Raw genomic sequence first — 27,146 nt, forward strand, 5'->3', positions numbered from 1 at the left:
TGCAATAAGGAGGCATTTTCCTCTCTTTAGAATCAATAAAGAATTCCCTTCTTAGTCTGAGTAACATTGAAAAGATCCATGAATTCTGCAGACTGAGGAAGGGAACTGAACGATTGGCAAGGCTAGAGGATTTTGTCCAAAGTCAGCATCCTGATGTCTGGATGGACCAGTGAGTTGTGATACTTGGTTTGGATTTATTCATTCTACTGTTTCTGTTACAGTAACTGGAAAAACAAAGCTCTGACATCTGAACTACTCTGAAATACAGGCTGAAGACAGATCGTTATTGTCTGGTTGTCTGTCTGTGTATAGTAAGTCCTTTATTTTTTTTCCTGTGAAGGCATTTTTCATATTCTGTCCCATTTCCTTGTAACAAATCAGGCACTTTGGTAAAAATGCAACTCCAGTGTGAAAGGGCAGCTCAGCTCAGTGACAAGTGACCTGTCCCCAGCTGTGGTTTCTTTCTGTTCTTTTGCTTATCTTCAAGAGGTTTGGTTTTACCGGTACTGCCGGAGCGTGTTCTCTTTCACATGCACACCTGGCATTTGTCAGCTCTTCTATTTCTGCAGCTCCGGGCACCCGGAGCAGCCCTGCATTCCCCGAGCCGGTCCCACGGGCTCACCAGCGCTGCGCTCACACCTGATGCCGTGTTCGCCAGCTGTTGTCCATCCCAAATCCCCGTGTCCATCTCCCCCACGATCCTGGCCCTCGAGCAGGGCTTGGCTTCCTCCCCCCGCAGTTCCCTGCAGCCCGGGGAACGCTGGAGCTCCTGCCCTGGCCGTGTTCCGTGGCTCCAGGGCAGGCCCGAGGGGCCCGGGCTGCGCTGCAGGAGCGGAACCCCGGATCACTGAGGCTGGAAAGGCCCTCCAGGATCACCGAGTCCCAGCTGTGCCCGATGCCCAGAGCACTGAGTGCCACCTCCGGCCCTTCCCTGGGCACTCCAAACCTCCCTGTGCAGTTCCAAGGCCTGAGCACCCTTTCCATGGAGGAATTCCTGCTGCTGTCCAACCGCTGTCACCGGCACCCCCGGGCCTTTCCCAGCTCCGCAGCCGCTCTGCGCGGCCCGGGGCGCTCCGGGGGCGGCTGTGACCGCGGGGCAGGGCCTGGCACCGGGGCAGGGCCCATCATCGCCCGGCTCTGTCCGGGGAGGCCTCGCCGCTCTCCGGCCCCGCCCCGAGCCCGTTCCCGGGCGGAGCCGCGGCCGCGGGCCGTGCCACGACCGCCCCGCGCCGCGCCGCCCCTTTAAGGCGGCCGGGCGCTGCCCTTGAGTGACACACGGCCCGTCCTATGGCCGGCGGCCGCTGCCGCCGCCGCGCCGGCTCCACCAATAGCAGCGCGCCAGGGGCGGGCCTCGCGCCGCGCCCCACCCGCCTTTCCCTTCCGCTCTTAAAGGGGCCGCGGCGCGGCTCGGGCGGCGCCGCTGCGCTATGCGCGGGCGGCCATGCGATGGCGGTCGGTGGTGCTGGGGCTGCTGCTGCTGCGGCTCGGGCTGCAGGCGCTGCTGGCGCTGCTGCCCGCGCTGGCCCGCGGGCTGTGCCTGCACCCGCGCCTGCCCTGCCCCGGCCCGCGGCCGCCCGCGCTGCCCGGCCCGCCCGCGGGCGCTGCGGGGCGCGGGGCCCGGCTGTGGGGCGCGGCGGCGGGCGGCGATGAGTACGAGCGGCGCTACAGCGGCGCCTTCCCCCCGCAGCTGCGGGCGCGGCTGCGGGACGCGGCCCGGGGCATGTTCGTGTTCGGCTACGACAGCTACATGGAGCACGCCTTCCCCCGCGACGAGCTCGACCCGCTGCACTGCCGAGGCCGCGGGCCCGACCGCCGCGACCCGTGAGTGCGGCCGGGGGAACGGCTGCTGGGGGGGGCACGGGAGCGGGGCCGGCGTCGGTGCCGGTGTGTCTCCGTGGGGGTCAGGCCGGCCCCAGCCTCCCTTCGGTGCTGCCCAGCCACGGCACAGCTGGCAAAGGCCATAAGCTAAAATATAACGAGTTCCACTTCTGTATGCGTCGTGGAATGGGTTGGGTTGGGTTGGCAGGGAGCTTACAGCCCACCCAGCGCCACCCCTGCCATGGCAGGGACGCCTCCCACTGTCCCAGGCTGCGCCAACCTGGCCTTGGGCACTGCCAGGGATCCTTGGGCAGCCATAGCTGTTCTGGGCACCCTGTGCCAGGGCCTGTCCACCCTCCCAGGGAGGAATTTGTTTTTAATATCCAATGTAAACCTATTCCCCTTAAGTTTGAAGCCATTTCTTCTTGTCTTGTCACTCCAGTTGCTCTCCATATTTCTTGTAGTCACCCTTCAGGTATTGGAATGAGCTTCTTTCCATAGTGGGGCAGAGCTGTGGAACAGCTGCCCAAGGAGTTGTGGAGCCTCCCCCTTTGGAGGCATTCCAAACCTACCTGGACACGTTCCTGTGTCACCTGCTCCAGGTGACCCTGCCTGGACAGGGGATTGGACTGGATGATCTGCACAGATCTCTTCCAACCTTAACAAGTCTGTGATTCTGCTCTTCCAGCTCCAATCTGAACATCAATGATGTGCTGGGGAACTACTCCCTGACACTGATCGACGCGCTGGACACGCTGGCGGTGAGTCCTTGGCGTGGGGACACTGCCCTGGCTGGGGGTGCTCCCCAAGGCCTGCCCAGGTGGTGCAAACAGCTGGATCACCAGCTAACAGCTGGATCACAAACCAGCAGTGTCACATGGGGGTAACAGAATGTTGGGGTTGCCAGCAGAGATTTCCAGAAGAGACCGGAAATTTTGGAGCTCCTCCCCAAGGTTCGGATGTGATCTCTTTGGGCTGTGCCATCACTCTGGTGCTCAGGATGGGTGGATTTGAGCTGGAGCTGCTGTGAGTTGCTGAAAGGTCCATCAGGAGGAGGGTTCAGTGTGTGCACAATAGCTGGAAGAGCTCTGGGTGTTTCACTTGGCAGAGAGGGCATGACTGACACAGGGATCTGTGTGAAGACTGCTGAAAAGAAGGCAGGGAAAACCCACAAAGCTGCTCCTCACCTGCATTTCTGATAAAACTGGAAGGTAATGTGAGGAGCAAACAGCTCATTTTTGTATTAGGGGCAGGCTCGTGAGGAAGAGCTCCCTGCTTGGGCATTTGCAGAGACCCCAGCAGGTTTCATTATCCTCATCTGTGCAGCCAGGGCAGGTTTTGTGCCTTCTGGAGTGTCAGAGCTCACTGATGTGTGGAGCCACGGGGGATATGGATCTCCTCTGGTGCAGAAGGTGGTTTGGGCTCTTTGGGATAGAAAACCCTTCCCATTCTATCCTGGTGCTGCAGCAGTGGTGAGGAGCAGGGCAGCTCTGAGCAGAACTGAAAGCAGAAGTGAGGGAAGTGTTGGGTTTTATTGACAGAAGTTTGAGATCTGTGCTGTGTGGCTGGTAACGGTGCCTTCCTGTCCTCCATCACCAGCAGGGCAGACTTAACTTCTTTTCTGAAGTGTAAAGGTTCTGGTTGCTAAAGTCTCTTGTGTTTCAGAAGCTGCTGCATGGGGGAAGCCTGTTCTGCTCCTCATTGCTCAGATCAAACACGTGCTGCTTCCCCACTGGGTCTGGGTAAAGGGGACAGCTGGCACCTGCTGCTTTGGTTAAAAATTTAGGTATGTCCCAGCCTTTTCATGAGCTCAGGCAAGCAGGAACCTGTGTTTTCCTTCCACATTCCTGCTCCTCTAAAGCTCAGGCTGAGTTTACATCTGTCTCTGGATGCAGTGGATTCACTTTCTAGGTTAGACCTGTAGGAAGCAGGCACATGGGAGCTCTGGATGTGCAGTGTTGGGTCAGGAACCTGAAAGGTTGGACTGGCTATTGGTTAAATAAACATTAAACCAAACTTCATTGTTCTGCAAGCTGTGTTATGCTTTAAGCTAAACTAAACCCTTGAACTGGTAGTTCAGGCAGCTTGAACACTCAGTGTGCTAAATCTGACTGCTGGGCTAAGATGTGACCTTGCCATTCTCTTCCCCAACCCTCCTCTGAAGCAACAGTTGTGCAAACTAGCTTTGTTTTTCTGTGAAAGGTAATGGGAAACTCCTCAGAATTCCAGAAGGCAGTGAAGTTGGTGATTGACACGGTTTCATTTGACAAAGACTCCACAGTCCAAGTGTTCGAGGCGACAATCAGGTATGTGGTGCTGAGTTTCTGTCTTTAGAGCAGTAACAAGGTCAAAGACTTGGTGTGTGCAATTCAAAGTGAAATCATTGATTAGGAGGTCTTTGGCAGGCTTTATTCCCTAAATTGTTCCTCAAGTAAGCTGTTTCTTAATCTTCTGTGAAAATACTCCATCCTTTCATATTGGAAACAATTTTAATCAGTCCCGTGTGACCTGGAGCAGTGAGACACTGGTTGGCTCCGTGCTTGCAGACTCTGATTTTCTGTTGTCAGTCTTGCAGCAGAGACTCAGATCTGTGCCCAGCAAACAACCCTGGGACAGCTTTTCTCCAGTTTGTTCCTGTTTCACGGACTTCTGCTCTCTTTCACTTTCATTTTAGTGAAAAACACTCTTCTGTCTTGGAAATGGATTTAGATACTGTCTGATTTTAAAGGGTTTCATTTTCTGGGTGTCTCAAGCAGTGTTTATTCCTGCTTCACTTGGCTAGGCTTCCTTTTTTCTGAGTACAAAGTTTATGTAACAGCCTTCCTGCCATTTGCAGGGACAAGGAGGTCTTCACTCCAGAGCAAACTTGTTAAAAGAGCTCCTGGGTTAGGTAAATTTTGCAGAACCAGGTTTTGGGATACTGTGGCTGACAACAGCATGACTTCTACATGTGTTCACTACTGGTGAGGGAAAACCAGATCATTCTGTGTAGTGCCTGTCAGCACATTCTGACACCAGTAAGGTGTTTAGGTGAAGAACGAGGTTCAGAACAGACTGAAAACCCAGATTTTCCTTTTCCCACAGGGTTTTGGGAAGCCTGCTGTCTGCCCACATCATAATTACAGACACCAAGCAGCCCTTTGGCGACATGACCATTAAGGATTATGACAACGAGCTGCTGCACTTGGCTCATGACCTGGCAGTGAGGCTGCTCCCAGCCTTTGAGAACACCAAAACTGGCATTCCCTACCCTCGGGTGAGTGGGCACAGCAGCTCTGGGGCAAACAGGCTCAAAGCAGTGGTTCACAGTCCTAAACTTACACTTTGTGCCCGTCTCTGTGCACTTGGGGTACTGAGCCTGCTCTGAGTTACGCAGGGGACACTGCCCTAAGGTTTGGTGATGTGGGTAATACAGGTTGCTCCTCCTGTCCAGTGAATGTTCTCCCTGGGCTGTTTTTTCACTGTGTTTATCTTCCCTGTGGGTCAGGAGTCATTTGTTTCTGTGCTGTTTGGCTGGAGCATTCCCTGCCCTGTGTCACACAGCAGCAAACAATACTGTCATTAACAAGGAATACTGTAAAGGCAAATAGCTGAGGAAAGCGACTCCATTGGTGACTTGCTACTAAAGCAATTATATCAGAATAAAACTCTTCTGAAATATTTATCATCCTGGACTTAGAATTTATAGTTTTCCTGAAGACTGCTTATTGGGTACTCGATACCCTGGGATTCTTGGATGATGCAGCCTCTTGTTTTAAGCAGATGCATTGGCAAGGAGAAGGGTGTCACTACTACTGGAACAATCCTAAACTGCAAAACTATAATTAGCACTCGCCTGGCTGCTCTTAGTTTCTGGAGACAGCAGCACTGCTTTTCCTCCAGACATGCCAGGCTGTAGAAATGTGAATTTTCACTTCTGTTCAGGGCCTGGTAAAGCGGATGAGGGTGGTGTAACTTCCCTTCAGCGTTGCGTTCCATGGGGAAGGGGAGGAGCATCCACCGAGGAAACTCTTGGTTTCAACAGCACAAACTGAGGAGCAGCAAAGAGGGAAATGCCTGAATGTTTAGTGGAGAGCATGAAAAACTGGAGTGAAGACTGCAAGGGTTAGCAGGTATAAGAGAAACATGAGTCTAAAGCTGGAAGAGGAATGTCAGGAATTCTCCAGGAAGGCTTTCCAAGCAGCAGTGTGCTGGTTTTGTGTCCGTGTGCACATTCCGTGCTGCACGTCGTGCAGAAGCTACCAAAAAGGCTCGTTCCTCAGGGTGAGGGTGCAGCTGTGAGCACAGCTGGCTGAGTGCAGCCTGCCTGTCCCTGTTCACAGGTGAACCTGAAGAAGGGGGTTCCTCCAGACAGCCACAATGAGACCTGCACGGCAGGAGCTGGATCCTTGCTGGTGGAGTTTGGGATCCTCAGCAGGCTGCTTGGTGATTCCACCTTCGAGTGGGTGGCCAGGAGAGCTGTGAAGGCACTGTGGAGCCTCAGGAGCAATAACACTGGACTGCTGGGTAATGTCTGGGTGCTGCTGTGCTAGCCTGCCTCAGGCTGTGCCATCAGGGCACGCTTCCCTCTTGTGTCCTCACCTCTGTCCTTCTGCTCCCTCTGCAGCTGTTCAGGCACGTTCTCCTTGTGTACCCAGGACTTGTGGGGAACAAGTGGCACTTGGGGGTTTTCTGAGGAAAATGGAGTCTCTGGAAGACTCCTTAGGGCACAGGTTTTCAAATTGCATTTGTCACAAAACTGGGGAATGGAACTGAAGGCCCTGATTTATGTGCCCATTGATGTAATTCAGATTGGCAGATGACTAAAAGTACTTAAAATGACTGCATGTGTGTGGGTGTTCCTCAGATGAATCCACCATTGAAACGCTTCATCTGCTGTTAATCTTTGATCCTTCCTCCTTGGGAATTTCTGAACGTGTAGTATTCCCTAGTCTTGGCTGGATTGTTTTTCTCTGATATACTCAGCAACCTCAGACTAAACTTTTTGTTTGTTCTGGTAGGAAATGTTGTGAACATCCAGACTGGTCACTGGGTCGGGAAGCAGAGTGGACTGGGAGCAGGGTCAGATTCGTTCTATGAGTACCTGCTGAAGTCCTACATCCTCTTTGGGGAAAAGGAGGACCTGGAGATGTTCAACGCTGCTTACCAGAACATTCAGAGCCACCTGAGGAGAGGGTATGTGATTCATGGCAGCAGTGAATCCTCCACAGCTGTTACAGTGCTTTGTGCCATGCTCTAGAGATTCTGTTCTCCTTGTTGCCGTAAGAAGCAAAATCTCATTTCCATGCTAGTCTCCTCATTCCTCAGCAGCTGATGGGGTGCAGAGAAGCCAGACTGGTTCCTGTCCCATTTATAAATGTTAAAGCTGAGAAAAGTCTGGCACTGCAAAAGAAATGTATTAAATTGGCTGCTTTGTTCTTCTGAGAGCCTGATCTTGCCTAGCATGACTTTTTGGTAAGAGGTTCCGCTGGCAGAGCTCTGCGATAGGATACATCCCCTAATGAATTAACTTCTGTGAGAGCATGACTGATGTTTGGTGTTTCACAAGGAGCCCGGCACAGCAAGGGGTGGCTGCTTGCCTCTGCTGGAGGCAGTGTGCTGAGCTCTCCTCAAGCAGAGGCGTTTCCATGCTGCTTTGTTCCCTGGCAGTCGGGAGGCCTGCAATGAAGGAGAAGGTGACCCTCCCCTGTACGTCAACGTGAACATGTACACGGGCCAGCTGATGAACACCTGGATTGACTCTCTGCAGGCCTTTTTCCCTGGACTGCAGGTAAGCTTTCCATCTGCTGAGGGCCAAGTAGAAAGGCCCATCCTAATCCTGGACTGGGAATGAGTCTGAGCTCTGAGCTGAGCTCCCACCTGTGGGTTTGCATCTGGCTGCTCTGATAAAAGTTCAGCTCAGCTCTGCATTTACACAACAACGTGGGGAGGCCTGGCCTGCTCTCTGCTGGGTCTGAGAGACTTTCAGCTTCCCTCTTGTAACCTCAGCATTTGTATTCTGTGCTGTGAGCTTTGCTAAAGCTTTTACTGCAAAGAATGAATACATTGCTACTTCCTGGGGCTGATTTTCTGTGATGAGTTGTATTGGATGCCGTGTTCTCCTCTTTGCCGGCTTGCAGCGCTCAGTGTGCGTGTCTCTCGTGCCCAGGTGTTGATAGGAGATGTGGAAGATGCCATTTGTCTCCATGCCTTCTATTATGCCATATGGAAACGCTATGGAGCTCTCCCAGAGAGGTACAACTGGCAGCTGCAGGCCCCAGATGTTCCCTTCTACCCGCTGAGGCCGGAGCTGGTGGAGTCCACGTATCTTCTTTATCAGGTATTGGACTTCTCTTGAGTTGCACACCGTGGCTTGGCCAAAGTGCTGTTGTTCAGGAAGTCCCTTTTCCCCCCACAGTCCCTTTTCCCCCCACGACCTCTGGCCAGTGGAGTTTGGCAGCCCTGGAGCTGCCCGTTGTCACGTGGAGCTCTCTGGGCAGGCGCTGCACTGTTGTGCAATGTTGCAGCTCTGCTGTTTGCTTCAGAAATAGCCTTTTTTATAAGACAAGAACAACGCTAAGCAACCTTTTCTAAAAGCTGCTGGCAGGTTTTTACAAGGCAGGGACGCGTGACTGCTCAGCCAAAATTGTTGGAAGTAAATGTAGCAGCTTTCCTTGCGGTACTGTCCAGGCACAGGCACAGTAAACCAAAATACCTGTCTGCCCACAAGGAAGGGATCAGAGAGTTTGGATTTACTGCAGGTTTTCTAGGATTTGCACTAAAGCAAATGTGAGAAGCTTGCACTGGCTAATCCAAGTCATGCTCCTATAAAGATAAGTTTGCTGTGATACACAAGACTCTGGTACCAATAGGCCTTTGTTGTGTTATTTTTACAAGATTTCAAAATTGCTGACTCTAACTCTTGTCTGTCTTCCTTATTTAGGCCACAAAGAACCCGTTTTACCTTCATGTGGGAATGGATATTCTGCAGAGTTTGGAAAAATATACAAAAGCAAAGTCAGTCTTCAATGTTCTTTTCTTCTCTCAGTGCTATATACCTACATTTTATTATACAAATATTATATAGAATCCAGTCTGCCACATGTAGGTAAACCAGAAAAGCCAGCCCTCCTTGAAAGACACAAGTGATGATTTTTTTATTGAGCACTTCTTTCTTTCCCATCTGAAAATGAAATTATAGTCCAGCGGCAACTTTCTACCTTAGGAATTTTATCACTGCCTTTCAAAATGCATTGTTGATGATCAGCTGCTAAAAGCTGCTGAAAATAGCGGTTGGGATTTTTCCTCGGGATCCTGCAGGATTATTTCTCACCTCATGGTGTTTAGCTGAACCGAGGGGTGGCCCCTAAGCCAGATGCTGTCGGATATCAGCTTCCAGCTCAAGACAGCAGCACTGAATCCTGACTTTAATACTGAGTAGCTGAACTTCTTGCAAGGCTCAGGGGGAAGACAATGAATTTTTATTCCTTATAATGAATTGACTCATTTTCTAGACAAATGTGTCATGATGAGCCAGGCCAGACCTTGCTGTTGAGCGGGGCTCAGGTGATCACAGAGCCCTCAGCACCCCAGAAGCAGTACCCAGTGAGTGCTTGTACAGCACAGTTGTTATTTGAACTTCACCCCTGGCAGTTGGAATGCTCTGAAGGAATGTCTGGGGAGCACTTTGAGGGCAGTTCAGCTGGAATTGACCCCAGACCAATGTCCAATGTTGCAGGTGTGGCTATGCCACGTTGCACCATGTGGTGGAGAAGACCAAGGAGGATCGGATGGAGAGCTTTTTCCTCAGTGAAACCTGTAAATACTTGTACCTGGTACGTCAGTGGTCCTCATTGCCAAGACACTGTGCACAAAAATGGCAGAGGAGGGGGCAGGAGGTTATGAATTATTAATTATTAATTGGAAACTGAGTTGGGTTTGGGGCGGAGCATCATTAATGACAACCTGCTGGGCTCTGGGGTTTGTGGGTGGGGGTGATTCAGGCTGAGCTCCCCTCCTTTGACCTCACCCCAGTCTCTGAGGTGAGGCAGCTGCCCAGGAGTGGTTCCTGAGCCTGGAGGGCTGCACATCTTTGGGAGGAGGCTGGAAAGGAGAGGCAGCAGGACTGGAGGCAGCTGCTGCTCAGCTCCGGGCTGATTGCTGCTTGCAGCCCTCCTGCCTGGAGCAGCCTCTGCTTTCTCCCCGCTGGGCTTTGGCACTCACAGGAGAAAGCAATTGGGCTGACATTGCCTAAGCCCCTGTTCTCAATCTCCTTTAGTGCAGAAAGCCAAATAAATCTGTGACTGAGTGGATGCCAGCCTGGAAATGCCTCACAGAGCAGCTTAGAAAAATAAGGGCACTTTAAGTTGTGTGAGAAGTTTTTCTTCTGCTCTGCTCTTCTAACTGCTCAGATCCATCCCTTGCATTAAGACTCTTTATTTCCCTTTGCTCCAGCATTATTTAGCACTAGAAGGTATTTTTGTGTGATCCTTGGGAGCGTGAGTACCCGTTTCCAGCTCCTTGTTACCGGGAGATGAGGGATGTGGCACGCCTCCAGCGACTGTCTCTCCCCTCTCTCCTTCAGTTGTTCGATGAAGAGAATCCAGTGCATAAATCTGGGAACAAGTTCATGTTTACTACTGAGGGCCACATCGTGTCTGTGGACGAGCGTTTCCGGAACTCGCTGTGGGAGGACATCCTCCCTGGAGAGGAGGACAGCGCCCACAAAACCAAACCCGCCGAGCTCAAGGCAGCCAACTTCAGCTCCAACGTAAGGAAAGCAGGGGCTGCTCCTGCAGGGGGGGAGAGGGGCAGGCAGGACAAACAGAACCCTTTGGAAGTGCTGCTGGAGAGTGTTTCCCTTAGAAATGTCAAACACCCAGAAGCTCCAGTGAAAAGAACTTTCTGCAGCAGCATCCATGGGATCCTGTGAGGGATTCTGGTGAAGGTGAAACCTGCTCCCTCTCAAGTATTTTGCAGCCATTTTTTCTTTTTTGTTTTGTTTTTTTTTGGTGGTGGTTTTTTTTGTTGTTGTTCTTTGTTAATTTGCTTCCAATTATTTTTTCCTTCCCCTTTCCTTTGCCCTTCAGCCCCTCCAGTGTTGCTGTCAGGGGCAAAGGGAGAAGGAGAGGGTCACCTAAACCCAGCTTTGTCTTCCTCACTGTGGTTTTGGGGGGTGTAAAGGGGACGCTCCTTAGCAAGGCCTCAGCTGAGCCCCGGACAGTTGCTCCAGTGCCCATCACCAACCAGAACAGATCTGGCTTTAATCACAGAATGGTTCGAGTTGAGAGGACCTTAAAGACACCTCATTGCACCCCCATGGGCAGGGACACCTTAACTAGGGCAGTGAAGGACAATTTTTTAAAATCTCTGCTGGTAGATTCTGGGGTGGTTCCTTCCCTCCTCCCCATGAAGCTCCAGAAAAAGAGCATTATTTCAAACATTCACAGTTGTCATAGTGAGGGAAATCTCGGTTGCACAACAAGCTGTGCTGTGTGTTTGGAAGCTGCAGCCTGCACCGAGGAAACGCTTGCTGCTCATTTATGGGATTCGTGCTGCAAAGAACGAGGGGAAGTTGGAGTAAAAAGCGTTGTTTGGTACAGTTTTCTGTGCTGGGAGGATCTGAAAGGCTTGCAGAGGGGATGGGCTTGCCTGGGTTTGGATTTGAGTTTTCAAAAAGATCTAAATTTTCTCCCCAGTGCAACAGAGTCCCTGATGAGAGGAGGTACCTGCTGCCCCTGAAGAGCAACTACATGAGGCAGATCGACAGAATGGTGGGACTGATCTGAGGGGCTCTGCAGGGAAACTCCAGAGGAGCCTGGGATTCCTCTGCAGACATTCCTCCCCCTGCAGCTGCTCCTGCACAGGCTGAGCCCCCCAGCAGTCCCCTGGACACAAAGGAGATGGAGCTCAGTCCCCCGAGCTGGGCTAACCTCCCGTGCCACCTGAACAGACAGCTCTTGTTTCGAGACTTCCTGTGAAATATGTTGTTGCAAATGAAGGCTGGAGATATTTCAAAAGAGAAAGAAGGCAGATTGGCCTGTGCCACTTAGCTACCTCTTTGTAGCTGTGTTACAAATGTCCCTCTGGAGCAGGGTCTGGGATTTCATTTGAGACGATCTCGGGGCTTGGGGGAGGAGTGGGGAAGTGCAATTTTTTTTTACACCAGGTTGAATTACTGAATTTTTCTGACTAGCAATACACAACCTTAAGGTCTACTCAGGTAGGAACCCACTGGGTTTGCTGAAACAAGACTGCTCTATGTACTCTTGGGAAGAGAACTCCTGGCGGTGTTAGAGCTGTTGGTGGAGCCTGACATCCCTGATACTCACAGCTGACAGAACCTGCAGGGTTGTGAGAGCCTGTAGCTGCAGAAACCAGAGATCAAACCAGTCCAGGTGCCTTTTTGGAAGGGACTGTGGGGAGGGAAGGGGGGATTGCAAAGCCACTCGGGCAGAAGTTCCCAAAGTTTCCTTGTTTGCCAAGTTTTAGTGCCTTTTCGGGAGAGATGCTGCTAAGAACCTGTGTCACAGTACATGAAGAACAAACTATTTCACATTCCTGACAGGATTCACGTGTTAGTGCCTTAAGTTCTCTTCACTAGCAGGGAAAACTGAGCTTCCTTGGGAAGATGGAAAAGTATTTTTGACGAGCTGGTTGCAAAATACAGTGGAACCCAAAGTCACTTAAAAAGAGATGTTTGTTTTTATAAGATGCTGGAAGAATATCTATGAACTTCGAGGAAGAAAGCAGTTAAGGGCTTGAGGGATGACAACAAACTGAGGCCAAAACGATTTTAAACAGAACAAGTTGGGGTGTTTTTCCAGTGGTTCCCCGTTGCTTGCATACTTCTAACTTGACTACAGTTGAAGTAGCAGAATGTTATTTTTGGGTTAATGACTTTTAAATTGAGGCGTAAATACAAGGGCATCTTGATCTGCTGTATTTTCACCTTCTTGCAACAACATTGGTTTTCATCAACCACGTGTTGCAACTCAAAACATTTCTAATAAATACGAAGTTTGTGCTGGAGAGGTTATTGTTGGAATCTTTTAATGTAGAGATGCATCTCAGGGACTTTGTTGTAGAATCTTCTATTCCATGGCAGTTGAATCTTGTATTCAGGAAAAAAAAAAAAAAATCATCAAGTCTTCTTAGTCTTATTATGTGTGTTTGAAGGGGTGAAGGGTTGGAGGGGGGAGAGGGAAATAGGTTCAAGTTTCCCAAATTATTGCAGTAGAACGGGTTGCCTTGGTGTTTGAGGCAGCTGCTGATTCCAGCTGCTGTAGGATTGGCTTTGCCAGAGGTATTATTGGAATGTCTGAGCTGTCTGTTTCGAAGGAGAGCAGGAATTCAAGGTGTTGGGAGAGGTCCAGGCTGTGCTTCCAGCCCCTGCAGGGTGAGAAGGGCAGGAGGTGGCAGAGGGGGACAATTCTGCCACCCCCAGCCAGGGAGGGAGGTCTGGAATGGGAAATGGTGGGGTGGGAGCCCAGCACTGCGTCCCACACTGGCTGTGTGAACTCAGGAGTGGCAGTGCCAGGGTGGGCAGGATTCTGTGGGCAGGATTCCAGGAAGGACGGGATTCCAGGAAGGACAGGATTCTGTGGTAAGAATTCCAGGATGGACAGGATTCTGTGGGCAGGATTCCAGGAAGGACAGGATTCTGTGGTAAGAATTCCAGGATGGACAGGATTCTGTGGGCAGGATTCCAGGAAGGACAGGATTCTGTTATGGATAGGATTCTGTGTGGTAAGAATTCCAGGATGGACAGGATTCTGTGGGCAGGATTCCAGGAAGGACAGGATTCTGTTATGGATAGGATTCTGTGGTAAGAATTCCAGGATGGACAGGATTCTGTGGACAGGATTCCAGGAGGGACAGGATTCTGTTATGGACAGGATTCTGGAATTGACAGGACTCCAGGACAGACGCACCCTAAGTGTGCTGGTGGCTCCTCCTGGTCCGGGTTTGTCCCTGACTCCCAGTTCAGCTCCCTGAATGTGACACTGCCTGCTCTCTGTGTCTGTGCCCTCTGAACTCCTGAACCCAGGGGAGGGTCCCAGCCCAGGATTGTGCGTAGAATCTGTTCCAGAGCTTTCCAGAGAGAATTCCACGACTGAGAGGAAGTTGCTCAATTGTTTTGCCATTGTGTTTTCCTTGTGATTGCCAGGAGTAGTGGAAGGTGGCTGAGAACGGGAGCAGCCCAGACAGGAATTGCAGCCTTCCAGCCGCACACGGTCAGCTTCCCTTGGGAATTGCTTTGGAATTTCTGTTGCCCGGTGCAGTGACAATCATCTTCCCATAGAAATGCTCTTTATCCTCACCGAGGCTGGTGGTAAAAGACTCTGTGTTCTTTCAGGAGCCAATTTTTCTTCCTCTTTGTTCTGCAAATGGCTTGGATAGGTTTTTACTCTGTAAGGACAGGGCACCTGCTCTGCACTAAAACGAGAGCTTTTGTACACGTCAGTGGCATCCAAATGGAACTGGTAACAGTGCTGGAATCTCCTGCTGAAACACACTCTTGTATTTCTTGGTATCATGTGCAATATCAGGTTTTCCTAACTGAAAGTGCCATGTATGCTTAATTGTTATTTATCCATGAAGTATTTAACTGGGGACGGGAAACTTGGAAGAGGACCAAATGTGCTTTCATGAAATGTCCTGAATTTTCAACACTTGGCTTGCGTTTTGCAAATCTGCATTAAAAAGTACCGTGTTTGACTACTCTGATGTGTGTTTGCCTCGTAGGGGGTCTCCCTGCACCTTCTGTACACCGGGATTCCCTCTGGTTAGAGCTGGGAGAATCCCTTTTATTCTTCCTGCAGGGGAATAAACCCACCCCGAAACAACAGGGCCTGCTCTTCTCCTGCTGTTCCCTCTCTCCATGAGGATTTGGGGGCAGCTGGGAGCAGGGATTGATGTGGGCTAAGTGAAGTGGCCGTTCCTGCTCTCAGAGCAGGTCCTGCACCCTTGCTGGGCCCTCTGCAGCCCATGGATAACCAGCCTGGGAGACAGCTTGTGCAGGTTTGGGAACAGGAAGGTGCAAATGAGCTGCCTGAGCATCACTTGGATTTATTGGGTCTCTTTTGCCACTTCCCCTCCCGGGTTTGTTTTCTCTTGTGTTGTTTCCTGCTCTGCAGTCCTGGTGCGAAGGCTGTGGGAGCTGGCAGGGCTTTTGCTGTGTCTGCATCAAATTCCAGCTTCCCGGGAAATCTCTGCTGAACGTCAGAGATGGGAATTTTGCAGTGGTTTTAAAGCTCCTCTGGGGGTCTGGATAATGAGATCCTTGCCTTTCTATAATTTGCTGCATTCAGAACTCCTAAGTGTCAATCCCAAAGTGAGTGTAAAGGGGCTGGAATGCTGATTTTGGGGCAGGCACCCCAGCTCTGATGTTTTCCCTGTGGCTGCACATTTCCTCACTGCCCTGAGCCGCTGTTTGCTGTCATTCCTTATCTTGTCTCGCTGCCTTATCTGCCCCCAGAGGCTGGAGCAGCTCCGGGTCGGGACTGAGCGCATTGATTGCAGCTTTTCCATCCCACTTTTAAGAAATTATCTCCAAAAAAACCCTCTCTGCCATTGTTGCTTTCCCGGGAGATTGGAGCGCAGTAAGATCGCTTGTGATAAGAGATTTAAAACCCAAACGTGTGATTGAAGACTCCCTTTTTTTAGAGTAAACCGCACGTTTCCAGCTGGGTTCGGAGCGGGCCGGAGGTGTGTGATGCTGTAGCTCCGGTTTGCTTCCAGCAGAGCCCTCCCTTGTGCCGCGGTCCCAGCCTCTGCCTGTGCCGCTGGGACCTCGGGGCTCCGGGGCGCTTTTACAGATCCGGGGAGAATGCGGGATTATCACCGCCCGGGGAGCTGCAAAGCATCCCCGCCTGGGAAAGGGACGTGGCACTGCTCATTCCTAGGGACGGTCGCTTTATCCGGGCTTGGAGCTGCTTTTAGGGAGGGATTTTGTGTCACTGATCACCTCTGGTAAGGTTTGTCCACCCAAAGGACGCCAAGAAATGTTCTCTGGGAGCTGCTTTGTGCCTCGTTTGTCCCCACACTGGGGAGAGGCATTGCTTTGGAATCATTTTACTGAAAAGCACTTTTTTTCCCCCCAGGGATCTGTGATTTTTGCCGCCTTACCCAGAGTTGGTCACTCCCATTTTCCAGGGGGAAGCAGCACGGTTGGCTCTTCAAAGAGCAGCCCTGGGAAGGGATTTTTTATTTAGGTAACGCTGGGAAGAGAGGGAAAGGCACCGCTATGGCCCAGTACTCGAGTGGGGAGGATGCTCTGACCTCCTGCATGAGCCACAGACGGGAACTGGGGGAACTGGGTGAACTGGGAGCAGCCCCAGCCCAGCCTCGGTGATCAGGATGGGATTTACTGGGTCCAGGAAGGAGTTCCAGTCTCCATGGGGAGCAACTGGCGTGACTGGGAGTGCCCCAGTGCCCCCTGCCCTGGGGAGAGGGGAGATCGTGGGGAGAGCTCCCTGCAACTGGGAGATCACGGGGAGAACTCCCTGGAACTGGGAGATCGTGGGGAGAACTCCGTGGAACTGGGATATCGTGGCTGGAACTCGCTGGAACTGGGAGATCGTGGGGAGAGCTCCCTGGAACTGGGAGATCGTGGGGGGAACTCCCTGGAATTTGGAGATTGTGGGGAGAATTCCCTGGAATCTGCAGATCATGGGAAACACTCCCTGGAATTTGGAGATTGTGGGGAGAATTCCCTTGGCATTGGAAGATCACAGGGCTTTTCCACACTCGAGGCGGGTGCTCTAAAATACAAAAAAACCAAAACAACAACAACAACAACAAAACCCAGACAAATTTTAAAAAAAAGAAGAAAAAAGAAAATAATATTTCAGTTTATTAATACTTTTGAATAATTGAAATTTCTCGCTGGGTAAGGCCCAGGGGCTTTCCAATAATGGCAATCCGCACACTGTTAATTATTGATCGCGTTCATTTGGGCTAAGTCATTGCTAGCATGCACGGCTCTTGGAAAGCTCCATGAATCATCATCCTCGTGCTGTGGCAGCAGTGTGGTTCTGTCACAGAACTTCACATGGAACGCCGAACTCCGGCCTGAAATAAACGCCGCTTTCCCCCTCCCCTGTTCCACTGGAGATGGATTTTTTTTTTTTTTTTTTTTTTTTACAGCAGCCTTCAGGAGGAAAAATTAACTCTAGAAGGAGTATTTAAATAAGCATTTTTAACAGATCAAATATCCCCGTGCTCACAGACGCTGCTTAATGAGAAAACAAATTACGTGGGAGCTACAGATTCTCTTTTTTTAGTATTTATGTACAAATGATTCCCTCTCCTTTGCTTTTGCTCCCCTGCCTGCAGCCGAGTGCACGGATGCACCACGGCCGAGCCGGGATCTGGGGGAGCTGCTGGAGAGTAGGAAGGAGAATTATCTGTAATTTGGTGGCAGAAAATTCAGATATTCAACATATATTGTTTGGTTGTTTGGTTTTTTTTGGGGGGGGCAGGTTTGTTTGTTTGTTTGTTTTTCCTTCTTTTTTCTTTGCTTTAGTTTCTTCCTTTCCCTCTCTTTTTCCTCTTTGTTTTCCCCATTCTGTTTCTATTTCCCCCTTTTTTTTTCCCTGGCTGAGAATGTGTGATAAGGAGAAGGGGAGGAGTTGAGATGTCCCATCCGAGACTCCCTGGAATTCAGGCTCTTTGTGTGTGAGTGGAGGTCACAGAGATTTCGGGAGATTTTGGGATAATGCCCTGTGTCTCAGCCCTGGTTTATCCACGGCCTCCTCATCCTGGGAATGTGGAGACGGACCACGGGGCACAGCAAGGATGGCTCTGTGGAAAGGGCTCAGAAAATACATTTAAAACCTCGGAAATGCCATGAAAAATGTTTGACTCATTACTTTATGGTTATTCCTGCACTTTTTTTGTCTGATCATCAAAATCACGATTTGGGGGAGAAAATCACGCCCATCCTTCCCAGCTTCCTCTCCAAACCTACCCTGCAATGATTTCTCCTCAGCGCAGAGGAACGCTTCAGCTGGGTGATTAATTAGTATCGCTATTAATACAAGATGCAATTCCATCGGACTAATCTGTCTTATTGGCCAGGCTTTAATTAATTAGGTAATAAAAGCAACCCTAAAAAACCCCCCCTTTGAACGCTGGTTAATGAAACCCATGGATCTCCTTATTAAGAATTAAAACCTTTCTCCCTTTGCCGCTTCTCTGCTTTATTAAACTCCGCTGCGCTGCTTTGTGTGCTCTGTCCCGTCCATAAGGAGGCTCTTTATTCTGGGTGTGAGCCACGAAATCTCCTGTTAGCTAATCAGGGGCAGCTCTAATCAATCAGGGGCAGCTCTAATCAATCAGGGGCAGCTCTAATCAATCAGGGGCAGCTCTAATCAATCAGGGGCAGCTCTAATCAATCAGGGGCAGCTCTGCCTGCGCACGGAGCACAGCAGCAGCACAGCCCCTTTGTTCCGGGCGCTTTGCGGCGGTGCCGTGATTAAAAGAGCTCCGGTCTCACACACCCCGCGCCCTTTTCCATGTGAAAATAAACTTCTGGAGATGAAGGGCTGGCCGCACCCCTGGGCTGGGGGGCCTGGGGCGGCCCCGGTGGGACACAATCCCACAGGGGCTGCAGGAAAAGACCCTTGTGAGGGATTTGCTCTGGCCGCATCCATCCCCTCCGTGCCCCTGGATTTCGGGCTCCGTCGTCGCGCTGGTCCCGGCGGGCTGTGAGCAGCGGGTGGGTGAGTTCCAGGAGGGAGGGGGTGGAAAAAGGCTCAGATCTCCAGGACAAACCAGGCTCCTGCTTCGCCTTCTGCTCTCGCCTTCCCTCCCTCCTGCCCAGGGCTTTCCCTGGGATTCACTCTGGTAAAAGCTCAGGGAATTCCCGGCAGGAGCAGCTTGGAGGTTTTCACGCTGGGAGAGCACAGAGGTTCTCTTTTGGTGCTTCGCCCTCTGTGGCAAAGCATTTCTGGTGCTGGCATGGAAGGAGCCGTAATTCCGTGATTCCTGGCTGTGTCCTGAGGGATTCACTCCAGCTGCTCCCCTGCCTGGCTCCTCCAGCTGATTTAAATCTATAAATCCACGGTTTTCCAAGGCAGAGGCAAAGCCACGCTTTGCCCATTAGGACAGAAAGTGCAGGAAAGCTTTTTTTTTTTTTTAAGAAACAACAAGTTTAGAGAAAGCCAAGGAGGCAGAGAATGATCCTCAAGATCTAATTATTGCAGGGAATGGAAGCAAGGCAGGCTGCTTGAACCTGCCTGCTCAGGGTTGCATTAATATGAAGCATTTAATCATTAGGGAGATGGAATTAGTTCACCCAGCCTGATCCCTAAGCTGAACTGGAAAGTCGGACACAATAATAATTTCATAAACTTCCTGAGAATAACGATTCTCCCGGATGATTGTGCTGAAGGACATCACCCTTCTGGGGCTCTGATATCCACGTGTGCTTCACCCGGGGAGAAAGATGGAAAATGGAGCTGCTGGTTTGGAGAGAAAAGAGTGGGAAAGTTTTGTCTCCCATGCTGAGGCTCGGACCTGGGGGAAGGTTTCCTGGATTTTCAATGTTTCTGCTTTCTTGCTTTGTGCTTTTTTTTAATAATTAAAAGTTTGGTTGGGGAATATTTAAAGGGAAGTGTCTTTCTTCTCTCAGTTTTTAATCTCCAGGCAGGAGCTGTGATTTGAGCAGCTCCTCTTCAGCTTCTAATCCCAAGCGTATCCGGGTCTCACTGCCAGAGTTTGTCTGAAGGATGGAAAAAATTGGGATAATAATTGAAGAAAAAATTGGGAATTGTTACAACGAAATAACGAGCACCAGGGGACTGTGATTAACAAGTAATTATCAGAAGGTGGGCAGGACCTGCCCTTCCAGCTCCTCCTGGCTTTGAGGGACATTTTATGAAGCCTTTTTTGGGGTGAAACGTTGTAAAACTGCCCCTCGTCACTGCTGCTGGTCCCATCCGTCTGATCCAGGTAGAGTTGGCTGGAGTCTGGTTTTCCCCACCTACAATTTGGGAATATTGCTCTGAGCAGGGCGGATTTGAGAGCCTTGTACTGGCTGGAGTGTTTGAAATGCTGGGGAGGAGGTGGGGAAAACGGTTTGGGAAGGCGGGGATCGGTCAAAGGCTGCACTGGCGGTCCTGGAAGGGATTCCCAAGGGAAATGGGCAGCGGTGGCATCCATCAGCCAGACCTGGCGGGTGTGACCCAGGGAGCAGATCCTCTCAAGGACAAGGACTGGAACTCAGCCTCACCCCTGTGCCCTGAGGGTCAGGAGAGGGCTCCCAGTCTGAACTGGGAGCCCCCCAGTTTGCCAGTGAGCCACTGAGAGCACAGCCTGTTGGTTACCTGGATTATCAAAGTGCTTTTCAAACTCCTCAAACGTGGAGTTGTTCTGTTTGTCCTTGAAGTTCAGTGTAAGGGAGGAAAAAAAAAAAGCAAAAAAAAAAAAAAGCTCATTTATAACCTAAAAATGACTGCAAGTTTTAAAAAATGAATGCAGGGGAATGCAAAGCAGAGCTGGAAAATGAGGGAAGCTGCTGCTCCCTGGGATCCCTTCAGGAGAGAACAGCTGCGCAATCTGCAGCAGCAGCTGGAAAATGGACCCCAAGCGATGCTCTGGAAGAGTTTCATTGCCACAGCGAGGCAGTTCAGGGAAAAGGGGAATGTTTCCCAGCCTGCAGAAGGAGCCAGGCACCTGTGTCAGAGGAGGCAGCCCCAGAGAGGGTTGCAGGGGATGCAGAGGAAGTCTGTAGCCGGCTATTGCCAGATGACTCAGAATAATGACAGTAAACAGTTTTAATTTATACAGGCGACATTTAAAATGCAAATCAGACCTTAAGATAATTGCTGGGAATAAGGGAGCCTCTGTTGGTTTAGGGAACGTTTCCAGTTTCTATGGAAATTATTTATAACGCGGCGAGAGCGAGGAAGGCGCTCGTGCCTGGCAGCTGCCCCTCCTGGAGCCCCAGGATTTGTTCAAAGGGAACGCCTCGGGGCAGGAGCTGGGGGTCAAGGCAGTTTCTGGGCTAAAAAGTTCTCAAATCTGTTGAGAAAAGATAATGTTTTTCCCCCCTCTCGACACTGCAAATGCAGAAGGGCCGGGATGAGGCGATGTCACCGCCAATGCGTGTGCCTGCAGCTGCTCCTGCAGCTCCCGTCTGGCCAGGGCTGGCTTCCCCCAGGCAGGGGCAGCCTTGGGTGGGATTTGGGAGGGAGTCTGCCCTCTGAGAGCCCTCAGCTGTTTCTGTTCTTCAGGGGGTTTTGGGGAGCTCTGCCCCGACCTCCTCCACAGCGATTTCCTCTCTGTGGTCAGTGGACGCCCCCAGAGCATCTCCTGGGCCCCTCAGCATCTTTATCTGATTTACAGCAGGTTTCTGCTCTCTTTACAACCCCAGTCTTGTTTTCTGCTCCGACTCCATCTCCCTCTCCTGGAGCTGGACTTCCAGCCAGCGGCTTTGAGGATTTTTTGATGGGAATCATCTGAGTGCTTTTTCTTACTTCCCCGATTAACCTCGCACAAACCCTTCAATTAACCTGCTATTAATCCTCCTTTGTACTCAGCTTCCAGGTCTGTTATTCCCTGTTCCTGCACACGTTCCCAGCTGCCTGTGAGACACAATCTCCTCCTCCTCTGAGTGGGTGGGGATGTGCAGCAAAGGCTCTGGGGGTGCTCACACCTTGCATTGGCAGACAGGAAAGGTTCTCTATATATTATTCATTTTAATGTTATCTTTGAGTCCTTTGGATCACCTATCCTGGAACTGGAGCAACAGGCTGCCATGACTTCTCTGCCTTTAATATCGCCTTCTTAGCAGCTTTAAATGGGTTTTCAAATTCAGGTTAATAACTCGCAGTTGCACTTCACTGGGATGTTTTTATTCAGTGATCAGTTGTTGGTGCAGGTTTGAGGACTCAGCAAATCCCCGAGTTATTTATAATAAATCCTGTAACCACCTGATAGCTATTACGGACTCTTTAAAATTAATGCCACCCTCATTTGCCGCTGTTCGCAGCAGCCCCGGCTCCTTAACCACGGCTAAATAATGCATAAAAAGCAGTGTAAGGAGCGGATCGGTGTCTCCAGCCACCCTCTCACGCCAGGGGCTGTGGGCACAGCTGGGGCTGGCTGGAACCAAGGCTCTGCTGCCCTCAGTGCCAGGGAGGGGTGCCTGGTGTCCCTGTCACCCCCCTGGGACGGGCTGGCACAGCTCACAGCCCAAAGGGTTTTGAGCTGATGGACTCTTCCCCAAGTGCCCAGAGCAGCTGTGGCTGCCCCTGGATCCCTGGAAGTGTCCCAGGCCGGGCTGGATGGGGCTTGGGGCAGCCTGGGATGGTGGCAGGAGCCTCCCCCAGCTCCTCTCCTGGGCTGTGTGTCCCAGTTCCTCTCTCCAGGCCAAAGTCTGGACAAAACTCCGTTCCCAGCGCTGGAGCCTGGGGTGCAGCCGGGTTTGGTGGCCCTGGCACAGGGAGCAGGACGTGGAGCTGGCTGGGGGATTAAGTTTTCTCCAGGGCAGAGCTCAGGGCTCTGACACCCTCTCCTCTCCTCTCGGCACACAACGCTGCACGAGTAATTTAATTCAGGCGTGGCAATTAAGGAAACAATTATCTCTCGTGTCTCGGGCTGATCTCCGGGTCATCCGAGCATTATCGCTTTTGATCTCATTATGAATTTAAAATATGTAATAAATTGGCTCTTAATTCAGTGGGAAAGGGCAGGCTTGCTTTCTGCAGGAGACAAGGCGGGATTTAACGGGGACATCCCAAGGACAAGGGAAACATTTGTCCAGGACTGAGGGGACGAGCAGCAGCCCCGCTCTGGGAGCGCCGTGCAGGACTCGTGCAGGTGCAGGACCCTTCCAGGGGCACATCCTGCACTGCCGGCACGTGGAACCTGACCCGGGTGGCAGCCGAAGGCTGGTGCCTCACCAGAAGCTCCTCTTTGGTGATCCAGTACTGGGGATCCCTGATTGGGTCCCAAAGGGGGAGCCGAGGCTCAGGGAACCTCGGCTCTTCATTCCCTCGGGGATTTTTGGCAGCCTGCTGGAGAGAGGGGCTGAGCAGGTGGGTAAAGCTCATTCCGTGGTCACTGTGAGCTCCCCCACAGCCCTGGCAGGTGCAGGAGGAGCCACTGCACGCAGCTGAGCCGTGCTGAGTTACCCACGCTGAATTCTGCTGTGCGTCGGTTCCGTTCTGTTCTTTTTAATGCATTTACACCACTGTGCCAGAATCAAAGCATCCGCTCCAAAGAGAGCTCAGTGCAGGCACTGAACAGCTGCAGAGGTGTGCTCTCCTCCCTCGGATGTGGGATTGCAGCAGGGCTCTGGCATCCCCTGTGTGAGAAACGCCAATCACTTGTTTTTAAAATTTTGAAAGTTTAATAGTAAATAAGATGGTTATAAAAATAGAATTAGAGTTAAAAAAAATGGACAATTAAGGTTAGGACAATATGAGACAATAAAAAACAAAGTTACAGAGGTCTGGGTGCCTCCCCGAGCAAAAAAAGCTCTGAAGAAGGACCCCCGTTAACAAAGGATTATCTCTTAAAAGCAATAGCCTGTTGAATATTCATACATTTCATACATGATGCATAGATTCCATTCAAACAAAGAATTGTCTCTGGTTAGTATCACTTTTTTCCTTTAATCTCTATGGCGTCCACAGGGCTGAGCGAGGCAGGAGGAGTTGGTCTCTTCTGATAAGGAAGTAGTAAATTCTTTTTCTCTGAAAGTTTTACGTTTTCCTGTGGTTGGTACATAAAAACCACATTTTAACCACAAAACTACATTTACCATACTATCAAAATATTAATACAACATTAACAATCAATACAACATAATCCATATAGTAAATATCTTGTGTAGAGCTGTGTAATATGCACTTTTCACACCCAGCATCTCTCTGTGTCCCCGTGGGGACAGGTTTGCTGCTCCCCTGGGCTGCAGGGCACGGACTGGGGCTGCAGGGCACGGACTGGGGCTGCAGGGCACGGACTGGGGCTGCAGGGCACGGGCTGGGGATACAGGGCACGGACTGGGGCTGCAGGGCACGGACTGGGGCTGCAGGGCACGGACTGGGGCTACAGGGCACGGGCTGGGGATACAGGGCACGGACTGGGGCTGCAGGGCACGGACTGGGGATACAGGGCACAGACTGGGGATACAGGGCACTGACTGGGGATACAGGGCACAGACTGGGGCTACAGGGCACGGACTGGGGCTGCAGGGCACGGACTGGGGCTGCAGGGCACGGACTGGGGCTACAGGGCACGGGCTGGGGATACAGGGCACGGACTGGGGCTGCAGGGCATGGACTGGGGATACAGGGCACAGACTGGGGATACAGGGCACTGACTGGGGATACAGGGCACAGACTGGGGCTACAGGGCACGGACTGGGGCTGCAGGGCACGGACTGGGGCTGCAGGGCACGGACTGGGGATACAGGGCACGGACTGGGGCTGCAGGGCACGGACTGGGGATACAGGGCACGGACTGGGGCTACAGGGCACGGACTGGGGCTGCAGGGCACTGACTGGGGCTGCAGGGCACGGGCTGGGGCTGCAGGGCACGGGCTGGGGATACAGGGCACGGACTGGGGATACAGAGCACGGACTGGGGCTGCAGGGCACGGGCTGGGGCTGCAGGGCACGGGCTGGGGATACAGGGCACAGACTGGGGCTGCAGGGCACGGACTGGGGCTGCAGGGCACGGACTGGGGCTGCAGGGCACGGACTGGGGCTGCAGGGCACGGACTGGGGATACAGAGCACTGACTGGGGCTGCAGGGCTCGGGCTGGGGATACAGAGCACGGACTGGGGCTGCAGGGCACGGGCTGGGGCTGCAGGGCACGGGCTGGGGATACAGGGCACGGACTGGGGATACAGGGCACGGACTGGGGATACAGGGCACGGGCTGGGGATACAGGGCACGGACTGGGGCTGCAGGGCACGGACTGGGGATACAGGGCACGGACTGGGGATATAGGGCACGGGCTGGGGATACAGAGCACGGACTGGGGCTGCAGGGCACGGACTGGGGATACAGGGCACGGACTGGGGCTGCAGGGCACGGACTGGGGCTGCCCCTGGGAGCACCCAAGGCCAGGCTGGAGGGGGTTGGAACGAGCTGGGACAGTGGAAGGAGTCCCTGTGAGCTCTCAGGTCACCCAAAGCCTTCGCTCCCCGGCTGGTGGAGTGTTCAGTCCTTCCAGCAGCTGCGATCCTCAGGGTGGGATGCAGGGAAGGAAACGTTCTGCTCAAAGCTCTGAGGATGAGGATATCACCTCTAGGGCTCGGTGGCTGCTGGTTTCCCCCTGCTCTGCCTCCTGGACAGAAAATGTGACAAAGAAAACCACACCATGAGAGCCTCTGTGGTTTTCTCCTGCAACTGGAATTAGTGCAATAACAAACCCCGCTGGGGAGGTTTTGGTGTAAGCACAAAACGCTTTTGAAGTGAAAAATGCTGTGTATGTGGAACTGGGGTGAGCTTCAATTTGAAAGAAAGTAGATGAGAATTTTTATCTTGTATTGGTGATTCTATTCACTTCTCATTTTTTATGCTTTCCAGGAGGTAAAAAATAATTCAGACCTGGCCTTACTGCGGAGTTTTCCATTCAAACATTTCAATATGCACTGGCTGGCAGTGCAGAGGACAGGTAATTATGCAGGCCTATCTTTCCTGCAGGAATGGATTCTTTGGGTGCACGTTCTGAAAAGCAGAGAGCTTTTTAAAAATCCTGGTGGGTGTGAGGGGCTGGGAGCTCCATCCCTTCCCAGGCCTGGCTCTCCGTGGCTCAGCTCAATATTGATGGGCCCAGAGGTGTCTGGACAGATATTTTAAAATTATTTTCATTTTTTTTTAAGAGTTAAAAAATAAACCACAACATTTTTTTTTTTAAAGGTTCACTTTTTGCCACCTTTAGCAATCAAACCTTGATGCATTTCCCTAAGGATGGGAATGAGGCACCATTGTCCTTCGTGGGGTGGAGGCAGAGTTACTGCCACAGACACAGAGATCCGTGCCAAGCCCACAACTCCCCTTCCATAAATCATCTTAAGACCTAATAATAACGAACAAACTTTATTCAGGAGATGTTTCACCAAGCTGACAGCAGGGGAAAGCAGAGATGTGCTCCTGCAGCGAGCCAGCCTCAGAACAAACCCTGCTGGGATGGGTTTTTTTTTTTTTAATTTTATTTTTTAAAAATCTAGGTTCCTAACAAGCTGCAAAGATGAAAAGCTTTCAACTTCCTTATATTTATCTGGAGAAATTCTCCTTGAGAGAAATGAACTGGAGCAGGCTCATGGACCCCTTCAGAATTCGCTGGCTGCTCCAGAGGGGAAAGCTGTGGCTTTTAACAACCTGGAACATCTGAAACGACCCCTGCCAGCTTTCCCCAAACTTCCCTTCATTGCCCGTCCCCCGTGTAGCACGACCTGCCCTGTATTAAGGCTCTAATTAAAACGACTCGTGTCGCAATTTGGCAGAGCAGAGCTGATGGGCGTCTGTTTAGAGAAGAGCTCCAGTGTTTTATCAACACTAATGAGTGATGGGAGCCTCTTTGCGCCCTTTTCACAAAGGTCCTGCTCAAATCACCGCGTGACCAGCCTTAATTACAGCGAGTTAATTTGCTGCTGCCTGCCTCGCAGATGTTTGGGCAAACGTTCCATGGATCGTGGGCTGGTGAGGGAGCCGCTGCAGCTGGCCAGGGTGAGGGGCAGGCAGCGCTGATGGTGCTTCTGCAGAGCCTCACCAGCCAAATCCACCGGTGAGCCGCGCATCTTCACCCCCAGCTCCGTCAGGGCGGTGTGTGATCCTGGAAAAATACAAATAGCAACTGCAATTACAACAGTAATAATGACAACGATGAGAAAAACCAAATCCCGCCACGGTAGGGGCTGGGTTCCTCACCAGCCCTGCGGCACCGATGTGTCCTTGGGGATTCCTGCCAGTCCCAGCTCCTCCTTGGTCCTGTCCAGCTGAATCATTCCCCACTGCCGTCCTGCAGTGTGAGATGCTGGGCAGCACCCACATCTCCCACGCTTCCCTGGCCCTGGCTAGGAGCAAATGGCACTGTGGAAAATCCCAGAAGGGTTGGGAGGGACCTCAAAGCTCATTCAGTGCCACCCCTGCCATGGCAGGGACACCTCCCACTGTCCTGGGCTGTCCCCAGTGTCCAGCCTGGCCTTGGGCACTGCCAGGGATCCAGGGGCAGCCACAGCTGCTCTGGGCACCCTGTGCCAGGGCCTCAACACCCTCCCAGGGAACAGCTCCTGCCCAAAATCCCATCTAAACCAGCTCTCTGTCACTTTGAATCCATTCCCCTTGTCCTGGAGCTCCAGGCCCTTCTCCAAATTCCCTGTCCA

At 51.7% G+C, this 27,146-nt stretch overlaps 1 protein-coding gene and 1 long non-coding RNA gene across 2 annotated transcripts; both read left to right on the forward strand.

Moving 5' to 3' along the window:
• The first annotated feature begins 1,441 nt into the window (after nucleotides 1-1,441).
• EDEM1 (ER degradation enhancing alpha-mannosidase like protein 1) lies at nucleotides 1,442-14,509 on the forward strand. Its single transcript, XM_040076411.2, has 12 exons — nucleotides 1,442-1,821; nucleotides 2,507-2,579; nucleotides 4,021-4,124; nucleotides 4,903-5,074; nucleotides 6,141-6,324; nucleotides 6,819-6,993; nucleotides 7,468-7,588; nucleotides 7,967-8,137; nucleotides 8,741-8,814; nucleotides 9,536-9,632; nucleotides 10,382-10,567; nucleotides 11,496-14,509. The coding sequence occupies exons 1-12, from the start codon at nucleotides 1,442-1,444 to the stop codon at nucleotides 11,583-11,585; spliced, it is 1,827 nt and encodes a 608-aa protein (XP_039932345.1). The 3' UTR covers nucleotides 11,586-14,509.
• A 5,162-nt stretch (nucleotides 14,510-19,671) lies between these two features.
• Nucleotides 19,672-26,489, forward strand: LOC120758418 (uncharacterized). The gene is made up of 3 exons (XR_005702883.2): nucleotides 19,672-19,755; nucleotides 25,348-25,435; nucleotides 25,992-26,489. It is a non-coding gene; the product is annotated as an uncharacterized LOC120758418 (long non-coding RNA).
• The last annotated feature ends 657 nt before the right edge of the window (nucleotides 26,490-27,146 follow it).

This window comes from Hirundo rustica, chromosome 12 (genome assembly GCF_015227805.2).
Source record: "Hirundo rustica isolate bHirRus1 chromosome 12, bHirRus1.pri.v3, whole genome shotgun sequence".
Taxonomy (NCBI): domain Eukaryota; kingdom Metazoa; phylum Chordata; class Aves; order Passeriformes; family Hirundinidae; genus Hirundo; species Hirundo rustica.